This window comes from Megascapheus bottae, chromosome 15 (assembly GCF_031878675.1).
Source record: "Megascapheus bottae isolate mThoBot1 chromosome 15, mThoBot2.hap1, whole genome shotgun sequence".
Classification (NCBI taxonomy): Eukaryota; Metazoa; Chordata; class Mammalia; order Rodentia; family Geomyidae; genus Megascapheus; species Megascapheus bottae.
In genome coordinates, this window is record NC_143523.1 from 55,139,766 (window position 1) to 55,162,494 (window position 22,729).

The 22,729-nt window shown below is 49.5% G+C and overlaps 1 protein-coding gene across 7 annotated transcripts in view; it reads left to right on the plus strand.

Moving 5' to 3' along the window:
- Ldb3 (LIM domain binding 3) overlaps positions 1-22,729 on the plus strand; it is a 76,843-nt gene that overhangs the window by 26,140 nt on the left and 27,974 nt on the right. For 3 of the 7 annotated variants that reach the window (XM_090346717.1, XM_090346719.1, XM_090346723.1), the window contains 3 exons: positions 49-218; positions 964-1,000; positions 18,226-18,368. In XM_090346717.1, coding sequence (XP_090202843.1) covers positions 49-218; positions 964-1,000; positions 18,226-18,368 — 350 coding nt within the window. Of the gene's footprint in view, positions 1-48; positions 219-963; positions 1,001-7,920; positions 8,536-16,142; positions 16,326-18,225; positions 18,369-22,729 lie in introns of those variants that run through there. The other 4 variants (XM_090346720.1, XM_090346721.1, XM_090346722.1 and 1 more) reach the window with 2 other exon arrangements.

Consider the following 22,729-nt stretch of genomic DNA (forward strand, 5'->3'; position numbering starts at 1 on the left):
CCCGAGTTCCATCCCAGCCCCCTGCTCACACCTATTTCTACACTGCAGGAGCCTTCCTGTGAAGGATCTGGCGGTGGACAGCGCCTCTCCTGTCTACCAGGCTGTGATCAAGAACCAGAGCAAGCCGGAGGACGAGGCTGATGAGTGGGCTCGCCGGTCCTCAAACCTGCAGTCTCGCTCCTTCCGTATCCTGGCCCAGATGACCGGGACAGAATTCAGTGAGTGAGGGCTGCCAGGGTGGGGCCAGAGGAGGGTAATGCTGAGGTCTAGGAAGGTCCTGGTCCTGAGGCACAGTGTGTGTGTGTGTGTGTGTGTGTGTGTGTGTGTGTGTGTGTGTGCGTGCACGCGCACGCATGTGCCAGTACTGGAGCTTGAACTGGCTGTTGAGCTCAAGGCCAGTGCCTTATCACTTAAGCCACAGCTTCATTTCCAGCTTTTCTGATAGTTCATTAGTGATGAGTCTTATGAATGTTCCGGTCTGGGTTGCCTTTGAACTATGATCCTCAGATCTCAGCCTCTTGAGTCTCTAGAATTACAGGCCTGCTGCACAGTCTTAAGTCTCACAAGAGCCAAGGAGCCAAGCCACCAATCCTTGGAAACAAACTAATGCTGATGAACTGCTAAGCGCAAGCAGAGCTCCTTTGGGACCCTCTGGGTGGACTATCCATTCTGGGTAACCTTCCACCCCTAGCAACGAAGTGTCACACGACTTTCAGGTGACGTGACTGCCAGGGCCAGGACAAGAGAATATGGCAGGCTGGACTCTGCTCATTCTCTCCTGGCTGGACCACAAGTTCCCTGCTCCTCCTGGCTCTCTGCCAAGTTCCTGTCTCCAGTTGACAGGAGGGAGGCAGAAAGCGTTGAAGGGCTGGCTGAATTCTGGGGACTCACTCTGCACAGAGCACCAACGCCATTTCTTCTGTTTTCGGTGAATCCTTCTGACTGGCTTCTTTCTTCTCACAGTGCAAGACCCGGATGAAGAAGCTCTGCGCAGGTCAAGGTAGGTGCCTGCACGCAGGCTTCATAGCCTTCCCCCTTAAGCCCATCCCTCCCCAGGCAGCCCCCAGACCACATGACTCATGGAAGGAGCCTGCCAAGTTTGATGTATTTGCAAAGCCAGCATATGCTGGCTTGGGTACCTATTTTGGATCCATAAGGTGGGTGCCTGTTGCTGAGTGTCCATACCCAGGCTACAGCAATAAGGACTCTAGGCACTCCTGGCTCTGTCCTTGGGCAGGAGCAGGGCTGCTTTGATCTTTGCTGGGCTGCAGAGAATGAGGGCACCAATCCCTGTGAGGGCAGCAGGCCAGTGCTTTGTCTGCCTGTTCATCTCAGAGCCTGTCCCCCTGTGAGTCTGAAGGCTGGGCACTGGGAGAAGGCATGTGGAGGGCCGTGGTGGGCATGCACGCCTGATCTCTGAGCACACCTGTCTGTACCTATGTGGAGATATCAGTTCTGGAAATTGCTGCAAGCAGAAGAATGCTAGATGGGAGGACAAGTCCCTGACACCAAGAGGGTCTTGTTTAGCGCTAGAGATTGCTGATTATGGTCACTCTGTGGGTGACAGGTCCAAGACTATAGCCACTTACCTAGTCTTTGCAGATTGTCAGGTGCTGTAGCCCTGGGCATGAAGGTGGCATGCTCTCCTGTAATCCACTGGAATCCCCAGAGGGGCCTTCCAGGTGGAGGCATGAGGCCAGTGTGATTGTTGACTTCTGGTAGCAAGTCTGTCATTTGCATGCTTCTCCTGGGGCCATCTGCCTGTGGCATCTCTCTGTGAGGGCCTAGAGCTCAGAGGCATGCTTCTACCCTGAGCCAAGCTTCCTGGACTTGCTAACCAGTGTGTGGTGACCACAGGTCCTGCTGAGAGGAGGATTCTGGGGCCAGTTGGTATTCCATATGGATTTTATTGTTGAACTTGTGCTTTTTATGTTGGTTCATCCACTTTAGTCACCTCTTCCTTTTGTCTGGATATCTAAGTCCAGGTGTGGTCCTCCCGGACCTATGGATGCCATGAACCCTTTTGTGCCTGCAGTGCATATGAGAAACAGAATGCCAAGGGAGCTGATGCTGGGCTCCCACGTTGAGAGCCAGCTGTAGAAGTGGGAGGAGCTTCAGCTAGTCCTTCCTCCCAGACTCTGCTATCCCTGTGTGCTAGTTCTGTGTTTGGGCCGCCCTCTTCCCTGAAGCCACACATAGATGATTGGGGGAGGAATGTACAGCTTAAACATCCCAGCTTCCTTCTATTAAGAAGTTAGCAGGGACCTTTTCCCTCCTTCCCATAAGACCTAGAGCCTTGCCCTACTGGTCCCTGACATCCCTGATTGATTGACTGATGGATTGATTGGTTGATTTATGCCAGTTCTGGATCCCAAACTCAGGGTCTAGGCACCATCCCTGAGCTGCTTTTGCTCAAGGCTAACACTCTCCATTTGATCCACAGCACCACTTCTGGCCTTTTCTGTTTATGTGGTTGATATTGAGGAATCAAACAAAGGGCTTCATGCATGCTAGGCAAGCAATCTACCACCAAAGCCACATTCCCAGCCCCAGCCTGGCAGCTCTTTCTCACTGTCCCTTAGAAGAAAGAAGAATACTGGTAGGGATTATAGAAAACTTTTTTTCCCTTTGCCAGTCTTGGGGCTTGAACTCTGGGCCTAGATACTGTCCCTGAGATTTTCTGACCAAGGCTAATACTCTACCACAGCTCCACTTTCTGCTTTTTGCCATTCAACTAGGGATAAGAGTCTCACAGACTTTCCTGCCCAGGCTGGTTTTAAACCACAATCCTCAGATCTCAGCCTCCTGAGGAGCTAGGATTACAATCAGCCCCTCTTCTGGGACCTCAGACCCTGAACTGGAGGCTCTGCAGCACTGGCACATCCTCCTCTTCACTGAACTATGGGGACCAGGATGTAAACTTCCTGACCCTCCCTTGCTGCCTTTAACTTTTTCTTTTTTTTGTGATACTGGGGTTGAACTCAAGGCCTTGTGCTAAGTAGGCACTGCCACTTAAGTTATCCCTCGAGCCATGTCCTCAGCCTTGGGATTTGATTTTTTCTGCTTTAGTTCTTTTTTAGGTGAAGTGTGATGTTTTTTTGCCCAGGGTGGCCTGAACTACGATCCTTTTACCTATGCCTGCTTCATAGCTGAAATCATAAGCATGAGCTACCACATCTAGTTTGTTGGTTGAGATGGGGTCTTATTAAACTTTTTGCCCAGCTGGTGTTGAACCATCATCCTCCTTATCTCTGTCTATCGAGTAGCTGGCATTACAAGATTGAGCTACCAAATCCAGCGCTGACTGTTAATTTCTTCAGGTTTATCTCCCATGTCACTAAATCCAAGTTCCCATTGACTCAGGGAAGGGCCAGGGGCTATGGATGTGTGAATTCCGTTCTCCTTGTGATGAAAGCCTCAGTCAGTCTCTGGCCACTCGCTGTAGTTGGGGACCCATGTTTACCCAAGTGGCCGTCTGAGCAGCATGGAGTATGCAGGTCCCTTCCCCACCTACACGGCAGCAAAAGCCGTGCCCCCAAATCCAGTTGACCCATCTTGTTGGCTGACAACATCCAATTAAACACTTCCTCTTTTCGTTTTTGTTTGTTTGTTTCTTTTTTGTTTTGGCTGGCCTAGGGGTCTGAACTCTGGGCCTGGGTGCTATCCCTGAGCTTTACTTATTTATTTTTTAAATTCAAGGATAGTGCTCTACCACTTGAGCCACAGTGCTACTTCCAGCTTCTGCTAAGTATTTTATTGGAGATAGGAGTCTCATCGAATTTCCTGCCTGGAGACACCAGGTTCTTTAAATGCTGCAGTCCCTGCAGCCCGATAGGCCTTCTCTTCCTTTCTCTAGCTCTTCTCCCTCCCTTGTGCCTTCCTCTCTTTGCTCTTTTCTTTTGGCTGATGGAATTTCTAAACACCAAGCAGAGAAGCTCCACTAGACTCATGGAGGCTCCAGGATTGTCCTTTCCCTTGTCACTGAGCAATAATGACAAATCATCACCTGGCCTCAGGCCTTACAAGAAAGTTGGCAATTTACTGGAAACTCGTGGCATCTAATGTTGCATTCCTGCATCCTGGATAGACTGGTCGTGATTGTAGAGCTGGGTGGGCCTTGCCACAGGACCTTTGCTTATACTGGCTGTACTCCTTTACCCTGACCACAGAGGGGCAGATGTGGAACAAGAGAAGTTGCTCAGCACTTTAGATGGTGATTTTGCTACTGGGATTTCTGTGTGGCCATCTCTGGGCCTGAAGGAAATACTGCTTTAGACCAGTGGTTTTCAACTATGTCAGCATTCAGTCCCTTTGGATAAACAGTTGAACACAGAGACCTAATATGGTAGACTGGAGGAGTAGAACAAATGTTACCATGCAGATGGGCAAAGCGGACTTTTGTAAATGTGGGAATATAGGAAAAGTAAGGACCAGCCGTTGATGATGGTTGCTATACAGAATGGCAAGCCCAGCACTCCCCTGAAGCCTTATCTCAGTATCTAAAGTTGACTTTCTAATTCTTATGTGCTGGCAATTCTTCTCTCTCTCTCTCTCTCTCTCTCTCTCTCTCTCTCTCTCTCTCTCTCTCTCTCTCTCTCTTTCTCTCTTCCTCCTTCTCCTCCTCCTCCTTCTCCTCCTCCTCCTCTTCCTCCTCCTCTTCCTCCTCCTCCTCCTCCTCTTCCTCCTCCTCTTCCTCCTCCTCTTCTTCCTCTTCTTCTTCTTCTTTTTGTGGGTCATGGGGCTTGAACTCGGCCTGGGCATTATCCCTGAGCTCTTCAGCTCAAGGCTACCACCCTACCCTTGAGCCAAGCCCCACTTCCCATTTCCTAGAGGCTAATTGGACGTAAGAGTCTCAGGTCCTTTTGTGCCCAGGCTGGCTTTGAACCTTGATCCTCAGATTTCAGCCTCCTGAGCAGCTAGGATTATAGGCATGAGCTACCCTGCCTGGCTCTTTTTCTTTTTTTTTTAAATGAAACTTTAATTTATTTTTTGAGAGAACTACTGATTCAGATCTTGTCAGGCTTAAGAAATAATACAGATCGGGGTGGGGAGTTTGGCCTAAGGGTAGAGTGCTTGGCTAGCATGCACAAACATCTGGATTTGATTCCTTGGTACCACATGCATAGAAAAAAGCCAGAAGTGGTGCTGTGACTCAAATGGTAGAAGGCCCAAGCACAGTGCTCAGGCCCTGAGTTCAAGCCCCAGGACCGGCAAATAATAATAATAATAATAATAATAATAATAATAAATAATACAGAGAAATCCCCTGGGGCCTTTTACTCCTTTACCCCAGTGGTAACATCTTGCAACACATGACAGCAGGGCTACAATCAGGACAAGGGAACATTCCATCACTCCAAGCAAGCTTCCCGGCCAAGCCGACCCCAGGCCCCTCCTTCCCCTCAACTTTTGCCCCAAACTACCTATATATTATTGTCTACTCTCCATTTCTTCATTTTCAATAATGAGCTACAGACAAAAACAAATAGCATGTTATTGTCTTAGGACTGGCATTTTCTAACTGGCCTCATTCCCTGGAGATTTATTCAAGTTGTCCGCGGTGTAGGTCAAGCTTCTCTACTCTAAAACTCAAAAACCTTCCCTGCTCCAATTTCGAAACATTTTGAACATCCACATGATACTACAAGTGGAAAATTCTACAACTGATCTTCTGTAGTAGATTGACATCCAAATACAGGTGAAGGTTGCTCAAGCTACTTAGGATAAAACCAGTCCAAGCAGAAAAGTCTGTGAAACTCTTACCTCCTATTAACCAGCAAAAAACTGGAAGTGAAGTTGTGACTTAGGTGGTAGAATGCCACCACTGATTTAAAAAACCAAGTGGGAACACAAGGCCTTGAGCTTAAGCCCCAGTACCATCAGACACATGTGCATGCACAAACACATGCAAGCACGTGCGTGCACATATGCGCGTGCGTGCACACACACACACACACACACACACACACACACACACCACACGCCTTAACACATGGCTTTGTGTATAAAGTATTTTTGAAATGTAAGTGAATGTTGTGGTTAGGTTTGGGTCTCTAAGATTTCTCATTATGTATATGAAAATATTCCAAAAAAGACATTTGAGAACCTGCAGTTCTGGTGCTTGTTTTCATTGCTGAGTAGCACAGGTATAGCAATGGATTTATTTTTGTCAGTCATGGGACTTGAACTCTGGACCTGGGTGCTGTCCCTGAGCTCTTCAGCTCAAGCTTACTACCCTACCTCTTGAGCCACAGTGCTGCTTTCAGTTTTCTGGTGGAGATAAGAGTCTCAAGGACTTTAGTGCCTGGGCTGGTTTTGAATCGCGATCCTCAGATCTCAACCATCTGAGTAGCTAGGATTACAGGCGTGAACCACCGTGATATTTTTAAACCCTAGACTTTTCTTTATTATTATAAAGGTGATATATAGAAGGATTGCAGTTTTGTAAGTAAAGTAGCAATTGATTTATTTTTTTTCCAGTCCTGGGGCTTGAACTCAGGATCTGAGCACTGCCATTGGGTTTTCTCAAGGCTAGTGCCCCACCCTTGAGCCACAGCACCAGTTCCAAGTTTTTCTGTGTATATAGTACCAAGGAATTGAACCTGGGTCTTTGTGCATGCTAGGCAAGCACTCTACCACTAGGCCATGCTCCTGGCCCTTGATTTTTTTTACTTTAATTTTTTTTTCTCCTCTTTTTGGTGTGGGTCTTGGGGTGTGAACTCAGAACCTAGATGCTGTCCTGGAGCTTTTTTGCTCAAGGCTAGCACTCTACCACTTGAGCCACAGCTACATTTCCAGCTTTTTGGCAGTTAATTGGAGCTAAGAGCCTCATCGACTTTCCTCAGATTCTCAGATCTCAGCCTCCTGAGTAATAGATGTGAGCCATTGGCACTTGGACATTTAAAATTTTTAATTAGTTAATGAAAATAGTTTTTGCTATCAAACAAAAGAAACTCAGGCATGCTGAACAGGTGCTATCACTGAGCTACAACCCCAGCCCTATTTTGTGTGCAATCAAATTTCCATACAGGTTAAGCCCACTGGGTTTCTGGCTAGGTATGACTGAGCCTTGGCCACTGGTTTGCCTTTCTGGTCTGGAGGATGTTGGAGATCCTCTCCCTGCCCCTCGCCCCTACTCCTCCAGCCTCTGGTGGGGAGGGCCTAGGATTCTGGCATCCAGAAATACCATTCCCCTGTCATAGCAGATTTTCTAACACTGTTCTGGCTACTTCCTGCTCCCTATATACTGTGTCCTCAGCAGAACAGCTGTGGGTTGAGTCCCCAGGGATGATACTGTCAGGAAGTGTCAGAAATCCCCATCCCTAAATCTGTGACCGTGGCCTTGTGAGTCCATGTGCATGTACACTGATGGGGGCGTGCACTCCTGTGCCCGGGGTCAGGGGTAGCATGTGGAGGTGAGGTGAGGCCAGGCGGCAGCTGGGAGGTGACAGGTCTGCCCACCAGTCATCATCACAGGGAATAGGTGTTGCTCCTTCTTGGTGCCCAGCCAGCAGACAGAGCCAGGGTTAGGCCCACCTGCCTGATGGGTTCAGTCCCCAAAGTCAAGGCCAAAGCAGCCCTGCCCAGCCTTAACCAGATAGTCAATCCCCAAATAGAGACCCCCCCCTTTGTCAAATCAGCCCTTAGGCCCTCTAACCAGGCCCTTTATCTATGACCCCTCACCCTTTGAGGCAGGGACTTTAGTCTCTCCTTCCTTTTCTAGACTTGTCCCACCCGACCCAGGCATGACCACCAAAAAGCACCCCTCAGATGGCAGTGCTTTTCCAAGCTAACAGCCCCTCCCCAGCCTCTGCCCCCACTCGAGACAGGGGTATAGTGGACATGTCCCCTAACCCCTCTCTTTCTTTCTCTCTTCTTTCTCTGTCTGTCTCTCTCTGTCTCTCTTTCTCTGTGCCACAGGGAAAGGTTTGAAACGGAACGTAACAGCCCTCGTTTTGCCAAATTGCGCAACTGGCACCATGGCCTTTCGGCCCAAAGCCTTAATGTTAAAAGTTAAAAGGCTGCCTGGACCCTCTTTGTCCCCCAGCCCCACACAAATCTGGCATGTGAGCCCTATGGTGATGCTTGACGATGTGTAACTGTGGGGGTGGGGGGTAACTTTAGGTCCAACTACTACACTGCTGCTCTCTGCCCTCCTCCTCAGCTGCCAGCTGGGGTCTGGCCCTACCCCCTGCACCCCTCTCCACCCCCACTTAGATTTAAATAGACCAGAGAAGACCTGATGGATTTGCTGACATAATACCCCCAAACCAATAGAACAGCCACTGTTTATCTTTACCCAAACAACACATTGCTTGTAGATCGAGGTCCTGGAAGGGGACAATTTCCTGGCCCTTCTAGATCCTTCCTTGCCCTAGGGAGCCCAGGGTAACTAGATTCTTTGCAGAGGAAGCGGAAACCAGGCTAGATGAGGCAGAAGGCCCTGCAGGCTGTGGTGAGATGGGTTAGCCCTCCTCTCTGTATGTGTGTGCTGGCTCCAGAGTTCTGTCTTCTGTACATATAAGCATGTTTGTTCTGAAATAAAGAAGATTTGAAGTGAACCAAAAACAAGTGCCAGTCATGCTGTGCCTGTGCGTGTACCCTTCTCCCCAGGGAGATTGCTGTGAGGGACAGATACCAGACAGAGTGGACAGGATCACCAGCAGAGGGGCAGGGACAGGGGGGACCCAGAGCAGCTCTTTCTCACCCTGTGGACTCTAAGGAACCCTTGGTGAAAGGGCATGGAATTCCATGGTGTCTCCTATGGGACAGTGTGGATGGGGGGGTGGGTGTCCCTGCAGAATCCCCCGCTCCTCCTCCCTCACTCTGTGGCCAGTGGCAAGCTGAGCCATCCTGTGTCAGGAAGCACGCTGACCCAGGTGTTGGTAGCTCACACCTGTAATCCTAGTAACTCAGAGGCTGAGCTGGAAGGATCACTGAGGCAAAAAAAAAGTCTGTGAAATGCTTACCTCCAATTAACCAGCAAAAGGTCAGATGTGAAACTGTGGATCAAGTAGTACAGTGTGAGCTTTGAGCAAAAGAAGAAAAAAGAAAAAGCTTAGGGACAATGTCCAGGCCCTGAGTTAAAGCCTCAGTACTGGCACCAAACAAAACAGGGCGGGATTGTATTCTAGTGGTAGAGTGCTTGCCTAGCATGCATGAAACCCTGGGTTCAAATCCTTGGTACCACATCCACAGAAAAAGCCAGAAGTGGTTCTGTGCTTCAAGTGGTAGAACACTAACCCGGATAAAGCTCAAGAACAGTGCCCAAGCCCTGAGTTCAAGGCCCAGGACTGGCTTTAAAAAAAAAAAAAGAAAAGGAGCTGATACCGTGTCTCACGCCTGTAATCCTAGCTATTCAGGAGGCTGAGATCTGAGGATTGTGGTTCAGAGCCTGCCGGGGCACTAAACTCCGTGAGACTCTTATCTCCAGTTAATCCCTAGAAAACAGGAAGTGGTGCTGTGGCTCCAGGGGTAGGGCAGTAGCCGTGAGCTGAAGAGCTCAGGTACCATGCCCAGGCCCAGAGTTCAAGCCCTATGACCCACAAAAAATGAAAAGAAAAGAAAAACAAAAGAAATAACAACAACAAACGCATACTGTAAGCCCTTCCCCCTTGGCAGGCAGTATTCATGCTTAGCCTTGTCTAGGAGGTGAAAGAAAAACTCTGGTTGGCACATTTGGCTAAGTAGTGGAGAGGTTCACTGGGGAACTCAGGGGCAAGCGTGGGGCTCAGAGGAGGGGAGAGGAGGGTAGAAGGAGACTTAAAGAGCTCTGGTGCACATTGGATCTTGCTCCCTGCCTCACCATGTGGCTCTGTGCAGAGCAATTAGCAGTGGCATCTGAAAGGGTGCCAGTCAGGACAAGTGGCAGACGTTCCAAAGCCAGTGCCCCACCCACCTGTTTGGTCCCTGACTGCATAAACTCCCAAGGCTTGAGACCATGGCAACAAGGACACCTGGGGCCCCTGGGATTCCCGGACTTATCTGAGGCTGGATGGCCAGAGCCCTGTTCCACTCACCACACTGCCTTTCTTTCTGCCCCTGAAATGCTCCCGAAGGTGTTGCACTGTGGTTTCCCCTCCCCCTCCCCCTTTCAGTCTGATGCCAGAGCCAGAGCCAGGCAGGACCAGGCAGGCATCATGAAACTGGCGGCAGGGGTCCACTCTGGGGAGGAAAAGGGACTCCTGACTTCATGCAGGGAAGCTGGAACACAGCCATATTTGATGACCTTTTACTGAGAACTTGTAGGGCTCAGGGATGGACTGTGGGGCAGGGGGAAATCCCAGGAACTGGTACTAGTGGTTCCAGGAAGTGAGTATCCTTTGGCTGGTAGGCTCTGTTTTGGAGCCACTCAGTTGAAGCCTTAGAAGGCTGTTGCTTGCTTTTTAATTTGCCTGCTGCCATCCCAGTTTACACAGGCCCAGTGTATAGTGCTGTGTGTGGCTCCAGATCAGAGTTCTAGGTGAGCCCCAAGGAAGTAGAATGGATGTGGGGTTGGAGGCGTGGCTCTGTTGTTAGAACGCCGGCCAATGAGCAAAGTGTCAGGTACTGAGTTCCAGTCCCAGTCTCAGAACAACAACAAAAAGAAATAAGAGTGATGCCCTTATCCGATCCTTATATCTGCAGGCAATTATTGAGGCACCTGGTGGTATGGGTGGTAAAGGTACCAGAAAGCACAGGATGCTTTCTGGATGAAGTGTGTGACTACAGAGCAAAGTTGGTCATGTTGGAGCCCCTCCAATTGGAGGGTCAAAAGAGGCTTCCTGGAAGAAGAGGTCAGTGTGTTTAATCTTCAGGAACAGTTGGAGCTGGGGCACATATGAGCAGAGCAGGCTGGATAGTCTAAGCAGAGGGAGTGGAGATACTGATGAGAAGATGGTGTCCCAGACGCGTAGTACATCATTTACTGATACGAAGGACACGCAGATGGGCTCAAGGTTAGTTAGTTGTGGGCTAGATCTAGCCTTACAGGCTACAGGCTTTTGAATGAATCCTTAAGGCAAAGTGGAACCAGCACGGCTTCCATCCCAAAGGGGGCTGACAGGCATCATTAGCATAGATCACAAGGTCAATGAGGGCACATTGAATGGACAGAGCACCGTGAGCAGTGGTCATTAGCCTGCAGATGGAATGTAGATGGGTTGGGGGTGGGCAGAAGGTTGAATGACCGACCATCGGACTGATATTCTGTTGTTATCTGATAATAAACCAAAAATTTCATACTCCATTGTCTTCACTAACACAGATAACATCTACACAGTTCCATCCTACCCCAATCACCCCAAGACCCAGCACCTCTACTTGTTCCATTCCCACACCTTCCTCCCTCCCTCCTTCCTTTCTTTCTTTCTTTCTTTCTTTCTTTCTTTCTTTCTTTCTTTCCTTCCTTCCTTCCTTCCTTCCTTCCTTCCTTCCTTCCTTCCTTCCTTCCCTCCCTCCTCCCTCCCTCCCTCCTTCCTTTCTTTTTTTTTGTGACAGTCCTGGGGCTTGAACTCAGGGCCTGTGAGTTGTCCTTGAGCTTCTTTTGCTCAGGGCTAGCACTTAAAACTTTTGGAGGTTTTGTTCCCTTTTTTTGTGTGTGGTAGTGGTGGTGGGGTTATTAGTTTATTGGGGATAAGAGTCTCAGAGATTTTCCTGCCTGGCCTGGCTTCACATTGAGTTCCTCAGATCTCAGCCTCCTGGGTAACTGTGATTACAGGTATGATCCATAGGTGACTGGCTCATGCCCACATTTTCCAGATACATCACTGTCATCAATCAGTTAGGGCATCAAGTGAATCCCACCATTCTCAGGACCACAAGCAAGGGTTCAAGATCATTGTAGTCTGCCTTTTTACTGCCGGGGGAGAAGGAAGAGATGAGCTCCAAGAGTTTGGCTTTCCTCACATCACCCTTCCCCATGTAGCCCTGAACATTAGTCTCCTTTGGTTTGCTTTTTCTTTTCTTCTTTTTGTCCTGGGGCTTGAACTCTGGGTCTGAGTGCTGTCCCTGAGCTCTTCAGCTCAATGATACTGCTCTACCCCTTGAACCAAGGTGCCACTTCCAATTTTCTGGTGGTTAATTAGCAGTCAAAGTCTCATGGACTTTCGTGCCTGGGCTGGCTTCGAACTGTGATCCTCAGATCTCAGCCTCCTGAGTAGCTAGGATTACAGGTGTGAGCCACTGGCACCCAGCTTTGCTTTTTACTTAGACATTCAAAGTGAATTATGGGACTGCGGCTGGAGCTTGAGGGTAGAATATTCATTTAACATGCACAAGGCTGTAGGCTTGAACTCTAGTGCCAAAAAGAGAAGGAAAATGTAGCGACTCATATGACCTTATGGGAAGCAGCTGCAACTCCTACACCAGATTGGCAATCTTCAGGGATGCTATCTTTAGGACTGAAGCCAGGCCATGGAAGTTCTCTGCAGCCCTTGTTCACTGGTGCTCCTTTTTTTTTGGGGGGGGGGCGGGGACTGTGGAGACTTCATGGAACTTCCTACAGGAACTGATTTTGAATAAGAGCCCCAGATCCTTGCCAGGTATTGATGCTACACTCCTAGCTACTCAGGAGACTGAGATCCAAGAATCACAGTTCTAAGCCAGTTTCAAGCAGAAAAGTCTATGAGACTCTTATTTCCAATTATCTAGCAAAAAACTGGAAGTGGAGGTATGGCTCAAATGGTAGAATATCAGCTTTAAGTGGAAAAAGCCAAGTGCCAGCAAGAGGCTCTGAGTTCAAGGCCATGTACCTACCAAAAAAGAAATCCCTAGATTTTTCAGAATGCTTTTTAATATCTCCCTTCCCTTGGCCTTGGCTGCTTGGCGTCTGTAGACAGAGGTCCGAACTGGGGTACCATAGAGCAAGAACCAAGAGCAAGCGCTTTATATGCACTCCTGTGTATTCTGGTAGGAGCCTTCGTCCCAGCCCAGTGGTCAATGATGAACTTTCCAAGAGCCAGTACCTGGCTCTAACTTCATCCCCAGAAACCCAGGGCTCATGTGGAGCTACAGGGAGGGCTGCTTGTTAGCCAGTTTGACAGTGAGTTGAAGCAAAGGAGACAGAGATAGCTCTGAAATTTCCACCACTCTTGCCTTCTGCAGTGTTCTCAATCCCCAGCAGGTAAGTGGAAACAAAGAATGGGACCAAGGACAGGTAATTCAAGACTTGTGACCTGCAAAGTGCTGGTGGCTCAAGCCTGTAATCCTAACTAAACAGGAGGGTGAGATCTGAACATCAAGGTGTAAAGCCAGATCAAGCAGAAAAGTCCATGAGACTCTTATCTCTAATGAACCCACAGAGGTGTGACTGAAGTGGCAGAGCATCAGCCTTGAGCAAAAAAGCAAGGTGAGAGTTTGAGGATCTGAGCTGAAGTCCCAGTACTGCCACAAAAGGAAAGAAAGAGAGGGGAGGGGGGTGGGGCAGGGGGAGAGGACTCATGTCTTATGTCAGGATTTCCATAGTTGGAATCTCATAAGGAACCAGTTCAGCAGGCTGTAGGGTTTGCAGTTTCTTCTCTGAGGCAACTACATCATAGGGCAAGGCTTTGCAAAGCAAGGTTTTTCACAGAGGCTGGGCAAGTGGCCTTGTGTGAGAGCAGGGATAGCCCTGCTGCAGGCCTGAAAAGAGACTCCAAGGCCTCTCCTCTGACCATGTGTCTGCTGGAGGAGAGAGGTTGGGTGGTACTTTGGTAAACAGTTCATGATTACCTTGCAGAGAGACCGATTTACTCTCGATCTACTTCAAGAGCAGGCCAGTGAGCAACAGTATCAGTACCACTGGGGAGCTGAACCGGAAAAAAAAAAATACCATGGACTCAGCCATGCCCTAGTTCTGCTCAACTAGAAGCCGCAGTTTAATAAGACCCTGAGGTGATCTCTATGCCAGAAAGCTGCAGAAATATTGTAGTGATTAGAGCTCAGACCCCTTCCTATCAGTTGGTATTGGTGTGATACATAGATACTCAGATTCCCCATCTGTAAGATGAGGCTTTCTACATCAGTTATTTAGGAACACTAAAAATAATAAGGTAACATGGATATCATTAGGGAAAAAGTAGAGGGACGTACTGTTAACTCTATTTCTAATAAAAACAGTATCCTGGGATAGGACTGTGGCTTAGTGGTAAAGTGCTTGCCTAGCATGCATCAGTTCGATTTCTTGGTAGCACATAAACAGAAAAGCAGGAAGTGATGCTGTGGCTTAAGTGATAGAGTGCTATCCTTAAGCAAAAGGAGCTCAGGGACAGTGCCCAGGCCCTGAGTTAAAGCCCCAGGACTAACAAAAGAAGAAAAAGAGGAGGAGGAAGAAGAAGAAGAAGAAGAAGAAGAAGAAGAAGAAGAAGAAGAAGAAGAAGAAGAAGAAGAAGAGGAGGAGGAGGAGGAGGAGGAGGAGGAGGAGGAGGAGGAGGAAGGAAGGAAGGAAGGAAGGAAGGAAGGAAGGAAGGAAGAAAGGAAGGAAGGAAGGAAGGAAGGAAGGAAGGAAGGAAGGAAGGAAGGAAGGGAGAAAAAAAGAAAAGCAAAAAGAATAGCACCCTTAGCCCAGTGCCAGTGGCTTTACACTGGTAACTCCAGCTACTCAGAAGGCTGAGCTCGAAGGCTCAAAATTCAGAGCCAACTCTGAATTCAAGCCCCAGTTACTGGCCAAGAGAAAGGAAGAAAGAAGGTGCCAGGTGCTGGTGACTCATTACTACAGTCCTACCTACTCAAGAGGCTGAAATCTGAAGATCATGGTTCAAAGCCAGCCTGGGCAGGCAAGTCCATGAGACTCTTATCTCTAATTAATCACCAGAAAACCAGAAGTAGAACTGTGGCCCAAATAGCCCAGAGACAGCGCCCAGGCCATGAGTTCAAGACCTAAAATAGAAAAAAGAAAGAAGGAAGGAAGGGAAGAAGAAAGGAAAGAGAATAGCACCATTTGCCAGGCACTGTTGTATCATATCTGTAATCCCAGCTATCCAGGAGGCCGAGATCTGACAATTATGATTCAAAGCCAACCCCAGGCAGAAAAGTCCTCTTATCTCCAATTAGCCACCAAAAAGTTGAAAGTGGAAGAGTGTATTAAATAGTAGACTGTCAGTCATGAGCAAAAATGTCAAGTGGTAGTAGGAGGCCCCGAGTTCAAGCCCTAGAACCAGCATATCCCTCCCCCCTGGAAAAAAAGAAAAGAAAACATAGCAGATTCTACTTGTCTGATCATGAAAAGAGGCTTTTTCTTCCTCCATGAGATACTGGTTAAAGCTTCAAATCAAAATGACTGCCCTTGTTTGTCCTTAGAGTTAAGCTCTAGAGTCTTAAGCAACTGAATTTTGTTTCTGTTTACCTTGTGTATTAGGGTCGTTAATACCCATATCAGAGGGCTATTCTGTAAATTCAGGGCGGTAGAGGTTTGGCTCAACTAGTAGAGCCCTTGCCTAGCACATATAAGGCCCTGAGTTCAAACTTCGGTACAGCAAAAAGGTAAATAAATAAAATCAGTAAGACCAAGAATACATTCTTACTGTATATATATATATATATGAATACATATATTCATATATATGTATATGCATATATTCTTACAATCTTTAAGTACAAAGGGATTTCAACAGTTTATAAGTACAATGAATCTTGGTTGATGTCACCCCTTCCATAATTCTCTCCCATCTTACCCAATCCCACTTGTCACCTCAAATTCCGTGGTTCTGGTTTTACATATGCACATTAAATATAATGACTGGGGCTGCGAGTGTGGCTTAGTGGTATAGTGTTTGCCAAGCATGCATAAAGTCATGCGTTGGATTTCTCAGTACCACATACACAGAAAAAGCTGGAAGTGGTGCTCAAGTGATAGAGCTCTAGCCTTGAGAAAGTCCAAGGACAGTTCCCAGGCCCTGAGTTCAAACCCCAGGACTGGCAAAAAGAAAAAAAGACAAAAGAAAAACAAAAAAAAGTAGTACCAGACTGAAATATTCTGGGTCCCCTCTGTGTGGTCTTTCCCCTTCTGCTATCTGAGTGGAGCTTTGTCCTCATCTATGGAAGATATGAGTGCTGGAGATTCTGCTGGTTTTGGTAGGATGGCGCCCTCCTGGACCTACCACTGCTGCTTCCATTGCCCCATGCAGAGGGCCCAGGAACCCGGGTCCTCCTTGACCTGTTTGTCTTTCTTGGTCCCACCTCATCAGCACGCCCATTGAGCATGCTCCAGTGTGCACCAGCCAGGCCGCCACCCCGCTGCTGCCCGCTTCTGCCCAGCCGCCTGCTGCTGCCTCTCCCAGCGCAGCCTCGCCACCCCTGGCTGCAGGCACTGCCCATGCTGCCACCGCCTCTGCTACAGCCCCTGCCTCAAGCCCTATGGACAGTCCAAGGTAATTGGCCTGCAGGTGTCTGCCCTAACTATGGGAAAGGAAAGCAGAAAAGGCCTGAACCATCTTCAAACAGCTTGGGCCAGTTGGTTGGGGTCCTCCAGAAATGTTGGCAGGTTCAGAAGGGGCAGACATTGGCCTCACTCAGCCAGAACTTGGCACAAAGCCAGGGCAAGTATGCCCTGTCCTTGGGTTTTCTCAAGGCTAGAGCTCTACCACTTGAGCCACAACACCACTTCTGGCTTTTTCCTGTCTATGTGGTACTGAGGAATCGAACCTGGGTCTTCGTGCATGCTAGGCAAGCACTCTACCACTAGGTCAAACTCCCAGCCCCCGAGGAGTATTTTATCTTTGCCTTGACTGAAGCAGGTCTGCATTCTCTCATGGGCTTGGCAGTGGGTTCGGTCCTTAGGCTATTCCTGTCTAGACCCTTAGAGAGAAAGGCACCTCTCTTCCTCTAGTTATGCCCTGCAGGGTTGGGGCAGATTCGCACCTGTAGAAGGAACACAGGAAGCCAGAGGCCAGGGAAGGTAAGTTTCTAGGAGTTCACTTTTCCACTCACCCCTAATCTTTAACCTATTTGCCTAGGGTGTTGGTTGCATGTCCCCTTTAGGATCTGAAAGGGGCAGGAAAAGAGCAGAGAGCAAAGAGGAAAAGAGCATGGTCTGCAAGGTGTTCATTAATTTTAAGTGAAGAAAGGGGTTTCACAAACAAATGGAACTGGGAAACATGGAATCAGACAAGATTAAACAAGCTACTGGACTCCAAAGAGTTCCTGGAACTTTCAGCTCCTCAAGACAAAGGCCAAGCTCAGCATTTCCTGAGGGCAATGAACTAGAACACATTTTTCCCCATCCCTTTGCTCCCATGGTTTCTGGGCCACATGTGGAAAGAGGCTGTTCAAGTCAGTGGGAGGAGGCAGCGGGAATTCTCTAAGTGGACTGGGTTTGCTTAGAAGAGCTACGAGCAGCCTCCTGGCTTCTTCCCATGAGCCCTTGCTAGATCATTCTTGTTCAGAAATCTGAGATGGCTGCTTGGTCCAGCAATGACAAAGTAATAACCACTGGCTCATACCTATAATCCTAGCTACTCAAGAGGCGGAGATCTGAGGATTGCAGTTGGAAGCCAGCCCTGGCAGGAAAATTTGTGAGACTCTTATTAACCACTAAGAAGCCGGAAGTGGAGTGGAGCAGTAGTAGAGCAAAATAGCTAAGGGGATAGCACCCAGGCCCTGAGTTCAGGCCCGAAGACCAGCATGCACATGCACACACACACACACACACACACACACACACACACACACACAGAGGGGTGGGGCAGGTGGTGGAGGCTGTGGAGTCACTGGAAGTGTTGGGGAACACAGGACCAGGTAACTCTAACCACATCGATTTCCCTCCTTTTCCTCCATCCCGGGTCCCACCATAGCATGGCAGTCTAATAGGGGTAAAAGCTAGGGCCTGGTCTCCTTTGCCCCCACAAGTGGTAGGACTAAGTACAGGGAGCAGCTCTCCACTCCCCCAAGACTCTCTGACTTCTCCTTCACAGCCTTTGATAGCTCCCCCAAGAACTTTTTGGGGTCTGTGTTCCTATAATGGGGCTTGAACCCAGGGCCTCACACTCTCACTCAGCTTATTGTCCATAGCTGGCACTTTAACCCTTGAGACATGCCTCCATCTGTCTTTTTGGTGGTTTATTGGAATCAGTGTCAGATTTGCCATCTGGGTTGGCTGTGGCCCTCCCATGATCAGATCTCAGCCTCCCGAGTCGTTAGGATTATAGGGGTAAGCCCACATACATTTCTGTTGGATTTCCTCCTTGTAGAAGCTTCTGGGAGCCAGCTTGCCATAGCTGCCTGGCACCTGTCAGGGCCATTTTTGCTGTAACTCTTCCCCCTTGGTTCCAGGCCAGGCTCTGCCTACAGCCCTTCAGCAGCCGCTTCTCCAGCACCAGCCTCTCATACCAGCTACAGCGAAGGTCCAGCTGCCCCTGCACCCAAGCCCCGGGTTGTCACCACTGCCAGCATCCGGCCTTCTGTCTACCAGCCAGGTGAGAGGCAGAAAGGGAAGGAAGGCTGTCCAGGAGGCACTAAGGTGACCAACTGTGGGCTCCAAGGTCATAACTCTTGAAGGATGGTGGCCAGTGAGGCCTTGCTAGTAAGTCTCAGCCCTTCTGAAGCCATTTGTGGACCAGAATTCTATGCAGGCTGTATCTGGCCCTAGAAGACAGGCAGGCAGTGCCAGGTACGAATGGGTTCTTCTAGCTCTTAGAAAACAATGTTTCAGGGTTTGAAGGCATAGCTCAATTGGTATAGCCAATAAGTGAAAGCGACAGGCATTGAATTCAAATTTTGGTCTTGGACCTAAAGAAAAAAAGAAAAGATAAAAGAAGCAGATGTTCCTGGCCAGAACATTTGTGTTCAAAGATGAGCAACAGAAGGTATGGAGGTGTGAGTAAAGAAAACATCACTGTTCCTTCACAAATCTGGGTCCAGCTCAAGCTAGAGGACAGGCTGCTGCCACAAAAAATATCACAGGCATTAGACTTATTCCATCACGGGGGGAACTTAATGGCTCCATTTGTCTATTCTGTGGCAGAGGCACATGGTCTGTTTAGAATGGGTCCAAGGCACAACTCTCTGGCCATTGTTCTTTCTGAGCTCCTGTCTTCATCAGTGTCCAGGGTGGCCTTTTGAGGATAGAACAGTTGCTCATGTCCCCTTGCCTTCCTATGCAAAATTGGATCTATTCTCTAAAGCCCAAGGGCAATTGTTTAGGCTGACTTGAAGCCCACCTTTCTGTGACCGTTGGTCCTCCTTGCATCAGGTCCATCCTGGGTTTAGTTTCCATCCCCTCTTTCCCATTGGATTCTGGCTCTGAACTCTAGCAGAACAGAGCTCTGGTGGATTTTTTCCTCTTTGGTTGGCACCTAATTTGGGGCTGGTTTGAGGAGATAAGCAAAGGTATAGAAAACGGAAGAATAGGACCAGAGATGCAGCTTAATGATAGAGATACAGAGATAGTATGCTCAGGTCCAACCACTTCCATGTCCCTCCTGTCCACAAAGATATACCTGGTAAACTGATGAAGACAGGAAGTAACAGACTTGTCTAGAAGGAATGGGGTGGGTCACTCTAAAGGAAAGGGAAGGGGTGGGGGGCAGAGAAAGCCTCCTTAGCCTTGTGCATGAGTGTGAATTATCCAGGCAGCCACAGAGGTTAAAAACAACACTTGCAATGCCTAGACACTAGAGCGTGTCCTATTAAGACACAAGAGGGTCCCCAGTGAGTTTCTCCCCTGGGGATGGGGCACTGAGGAGCTTTGCCAGGGTGGGGCCTTGTCTGGGGAGATTGAGGTTGGCTCACAGGGCAGAGGTGTCATGAACGATTCTCAGTTTTACACAATTCATTCTGACCGCAGTGTTGAGAGTACAGGAAACACTTTAGTATCAGACTGATTCCCAGGCTGCTGTGGAAAGTAAATCTACCCTATCTCTCAGACTCCAACTTCCTCATCCGAAAAACCAGAATGCAGACCTATCTCAAGGGCAGCATGTTTTGAGGTTAAAACTCCCCGGGCTGGCCAGACACTGATGGCTGTAATCCAAACTACTCAGGAGCCTGAGATCTGAGGATCGCAGTGTGAAGCTAGCTGGGCAGGAAAGTTTATGAGACTCTTAATCTCCAATGAATCACAAAAAAGTGGGAAGCAGAGCGGTGGTGCAAGTGGTAGAGCGATAGCAGAGAGAGAGAGAGAGAGAGAGAGAGAGAGACAGACAGACAGACAGACAGACAGGCACAGAGAGAGACACAGAGAGAGAGAGAGAGAGAGAGAGAGAGAGAGAGAGAGAGAGAGAGAGAGAGAGAGAGAGACAGACAGACAGACAGACAGACAGACAGACAGACAAAGAGCGCGGGGGGTGGGGTGGGGGGAGAAGCTCAGCTCCCAGACCCTGAGTTCAAGCCCCAGGACTGGTACCCCAAAACAAAGCAAACCCTCCCGGGGGTGCGGCGTTTTGGATAAGGCTGTAGCGTGATTGTAGCGTGACCCATCTGGTGTGGAAAGGATGGAAGTGGAAGTGGCTGGGAAGCCCGGAGACGGTGGAGGGAGCTCAGAAAGCACTCCGTCCCGCGTGCAGACCCCGTGGGCGCCCTCCGCGTGGCCGCGATCGCCCCGCGGGGTCCCCCGAGGTTTCCCGAGGTCCCGCCAGGGGGCGACGCGGCTCCAGGGCGCGCACCGCTGGGCGCGCACCGCCGTCCCGGCTGGCGTCTTCGTTTTCCGCTCCAGTCCCGGGCAGGGGCCCAGGCGGGCGAGACGGTCCGGAGCCGCGGGTCTCCGCGCCGTTCCCAGGCGCGGCAGACGTTAACTCATTGCTGCCTGGAGGGGAGGAGGGCGGGCAGCTCCCCAGCTTCCAGTCCCGGGGAGGCCGGGCCGCCGAGGGAGGTCCGGGGGCGGCTGGCAGGCGGCCCGGGCCGAGCGGGGAGCGTGGGCTCGCGCCCCACGCGGCTGCGGGGACCTGGGCAGCTCCCCGAGGGCCTCCCCCGGGCCCAGGGCCCCGATCTTATCGTTGGCACGGAGCACCGAACACCTGGGGACGGGGAGGGACGGCGGTGCGGGGGCCCACGGGGACGGCCAGGCCGGGGTGGCCAGGCTGGCCCGCGGGTCGGCCCCGGGCCGGGGTGGGCCCGGGCGCTCACGGAGAGCCAGGCCCAGCTCAGCCCGGGAGTGAGTCAGAGATCAACCTTGTTTAATTACACAGTCCCCAGACCTCCGAGTGCGATAGGGAGCCTTTTGAACTTGCCAATTAGAGATGAAATATCACCTTCTAATTTGGACGTGCTGAATTCCATCATGCAGAAAATAGCAACAAAGCCCCGAGGCTCCCAGATGGATATCGTGTCTCTGGGCTGGCAGCAAGGCAGGATAAAGGACATTGAGAGAAGGGGACGGCAAAACAGCCCCAACCCACCCCATCCTGCCCTTCCTGGGAGTTGGGGGACTCCCTGGAGGGGTGGGGAGTTGGCACAAGGAAGGACTGGACCTCCCTGCCAGCTAGGAAGCAGCCAAACCAGGAGCCGATCCTAGCCTGCCCTGTGTTCTGGAAGTTAGAAAAGGAGGACAAGTGAAGGGGTTCCTGAGGCCTTCACAAGAGAGGAAGAGGAGGGAGGCAGCAGGAGGGAGGGAGGCAGGAAAGGTGGATCCAGAAGCCGGGTCTGCTGGCACAGGCTGGGCCTAAGCCTGCTCTATGGTCTAGGGTGTGGTTAGGCCTGGTGTTGAGCCAGTCCTGTCCTGGTTTTTGTTGGGCAGCCTGCTGGCCAGATGGCTAACTTTGAGCTCGCCAAGGCTAAGTGCCTCCTCTGTAACATGGATTGTCTGGTTGGGATGTGTGGAGTATTTATCTCCTGAGATTATGCACACCAACAGCCACTGTTTTGATGAGGACACCACAATCTGAGAGCCTGGAGTTTGGCCTAGTGGTAAAGTGCTTGCCTAGCATGCACGCAGACCCAGGTTCAATTCCTCAGTACCACATACATAGAAAAAAGCCGGAAGTGGTGCTGTGGCTCAAATGGTAGAGTTCTAGCCTTGAGAAAGCCCAAGGACAGTGCTCAGGCCCTGAGCTCAAGGCCCAGGACTGGCAAAAAAAAAAAAAAAAAAAAAAAAGTTCAGGTAATTGAAATTCTCTGAAATGAAAAAGTAGGTGAACTTAGTTTAAATGTATTTTATTTACCTCTGTAAATTGCAGAAATAGCAACAAACCCTTGGGTTCCGAGATTTGTCCCTGGACATGTGTGTATTCAAAATGGCTCTGAGCCAGGCATGGTAGTGTGTGCCTCTAGTCCCAGCTACTTCAGAGGCAGAGCAAAAGTGTGGCTTGAATTAGTTAGTCTCTGATGGCTCACACCTGTACTTGTAGCTACACAGATGACTGAGATCTGAGGGTCACAGTTCAAAGCCAGCCTGGGGCAGGGAAGTCTATGAGATTCTTACCACCAATTAATCACCAAAAACTGAGAAGTGGAGCTGTAGAGCACTAGCCTTGAGCAAGAAAAGCTCAGGGACAGAGCCTAAGCCTAGAGTGTAAGCTTCAGAACCCCCTCCCCCACACACAGAGTATGATTTGACTCTAGAAGGTAAAGGTCAACATAGTGAGACTTTAAAAAATTACTTCAACATACTGTCAATATAAAGCAATCACTAATGAGATAAGTTTTTTTTTTTTTTTTAGTAAGTCTTCAAAATCTGGCATTTATTTTACATTTAATAGCACTTTTTTTTCTTTTGCCACTCCTGGTGCTTGATGAATTCACAGCCTGGGCCCTGTCCCTGAGCTTTGTTTTGCTCAAGATAGCACTCTACCACTTGAGCTGTAGCACCACTTCTGGCTTTTTCTGTGTATGTGGGTACTGA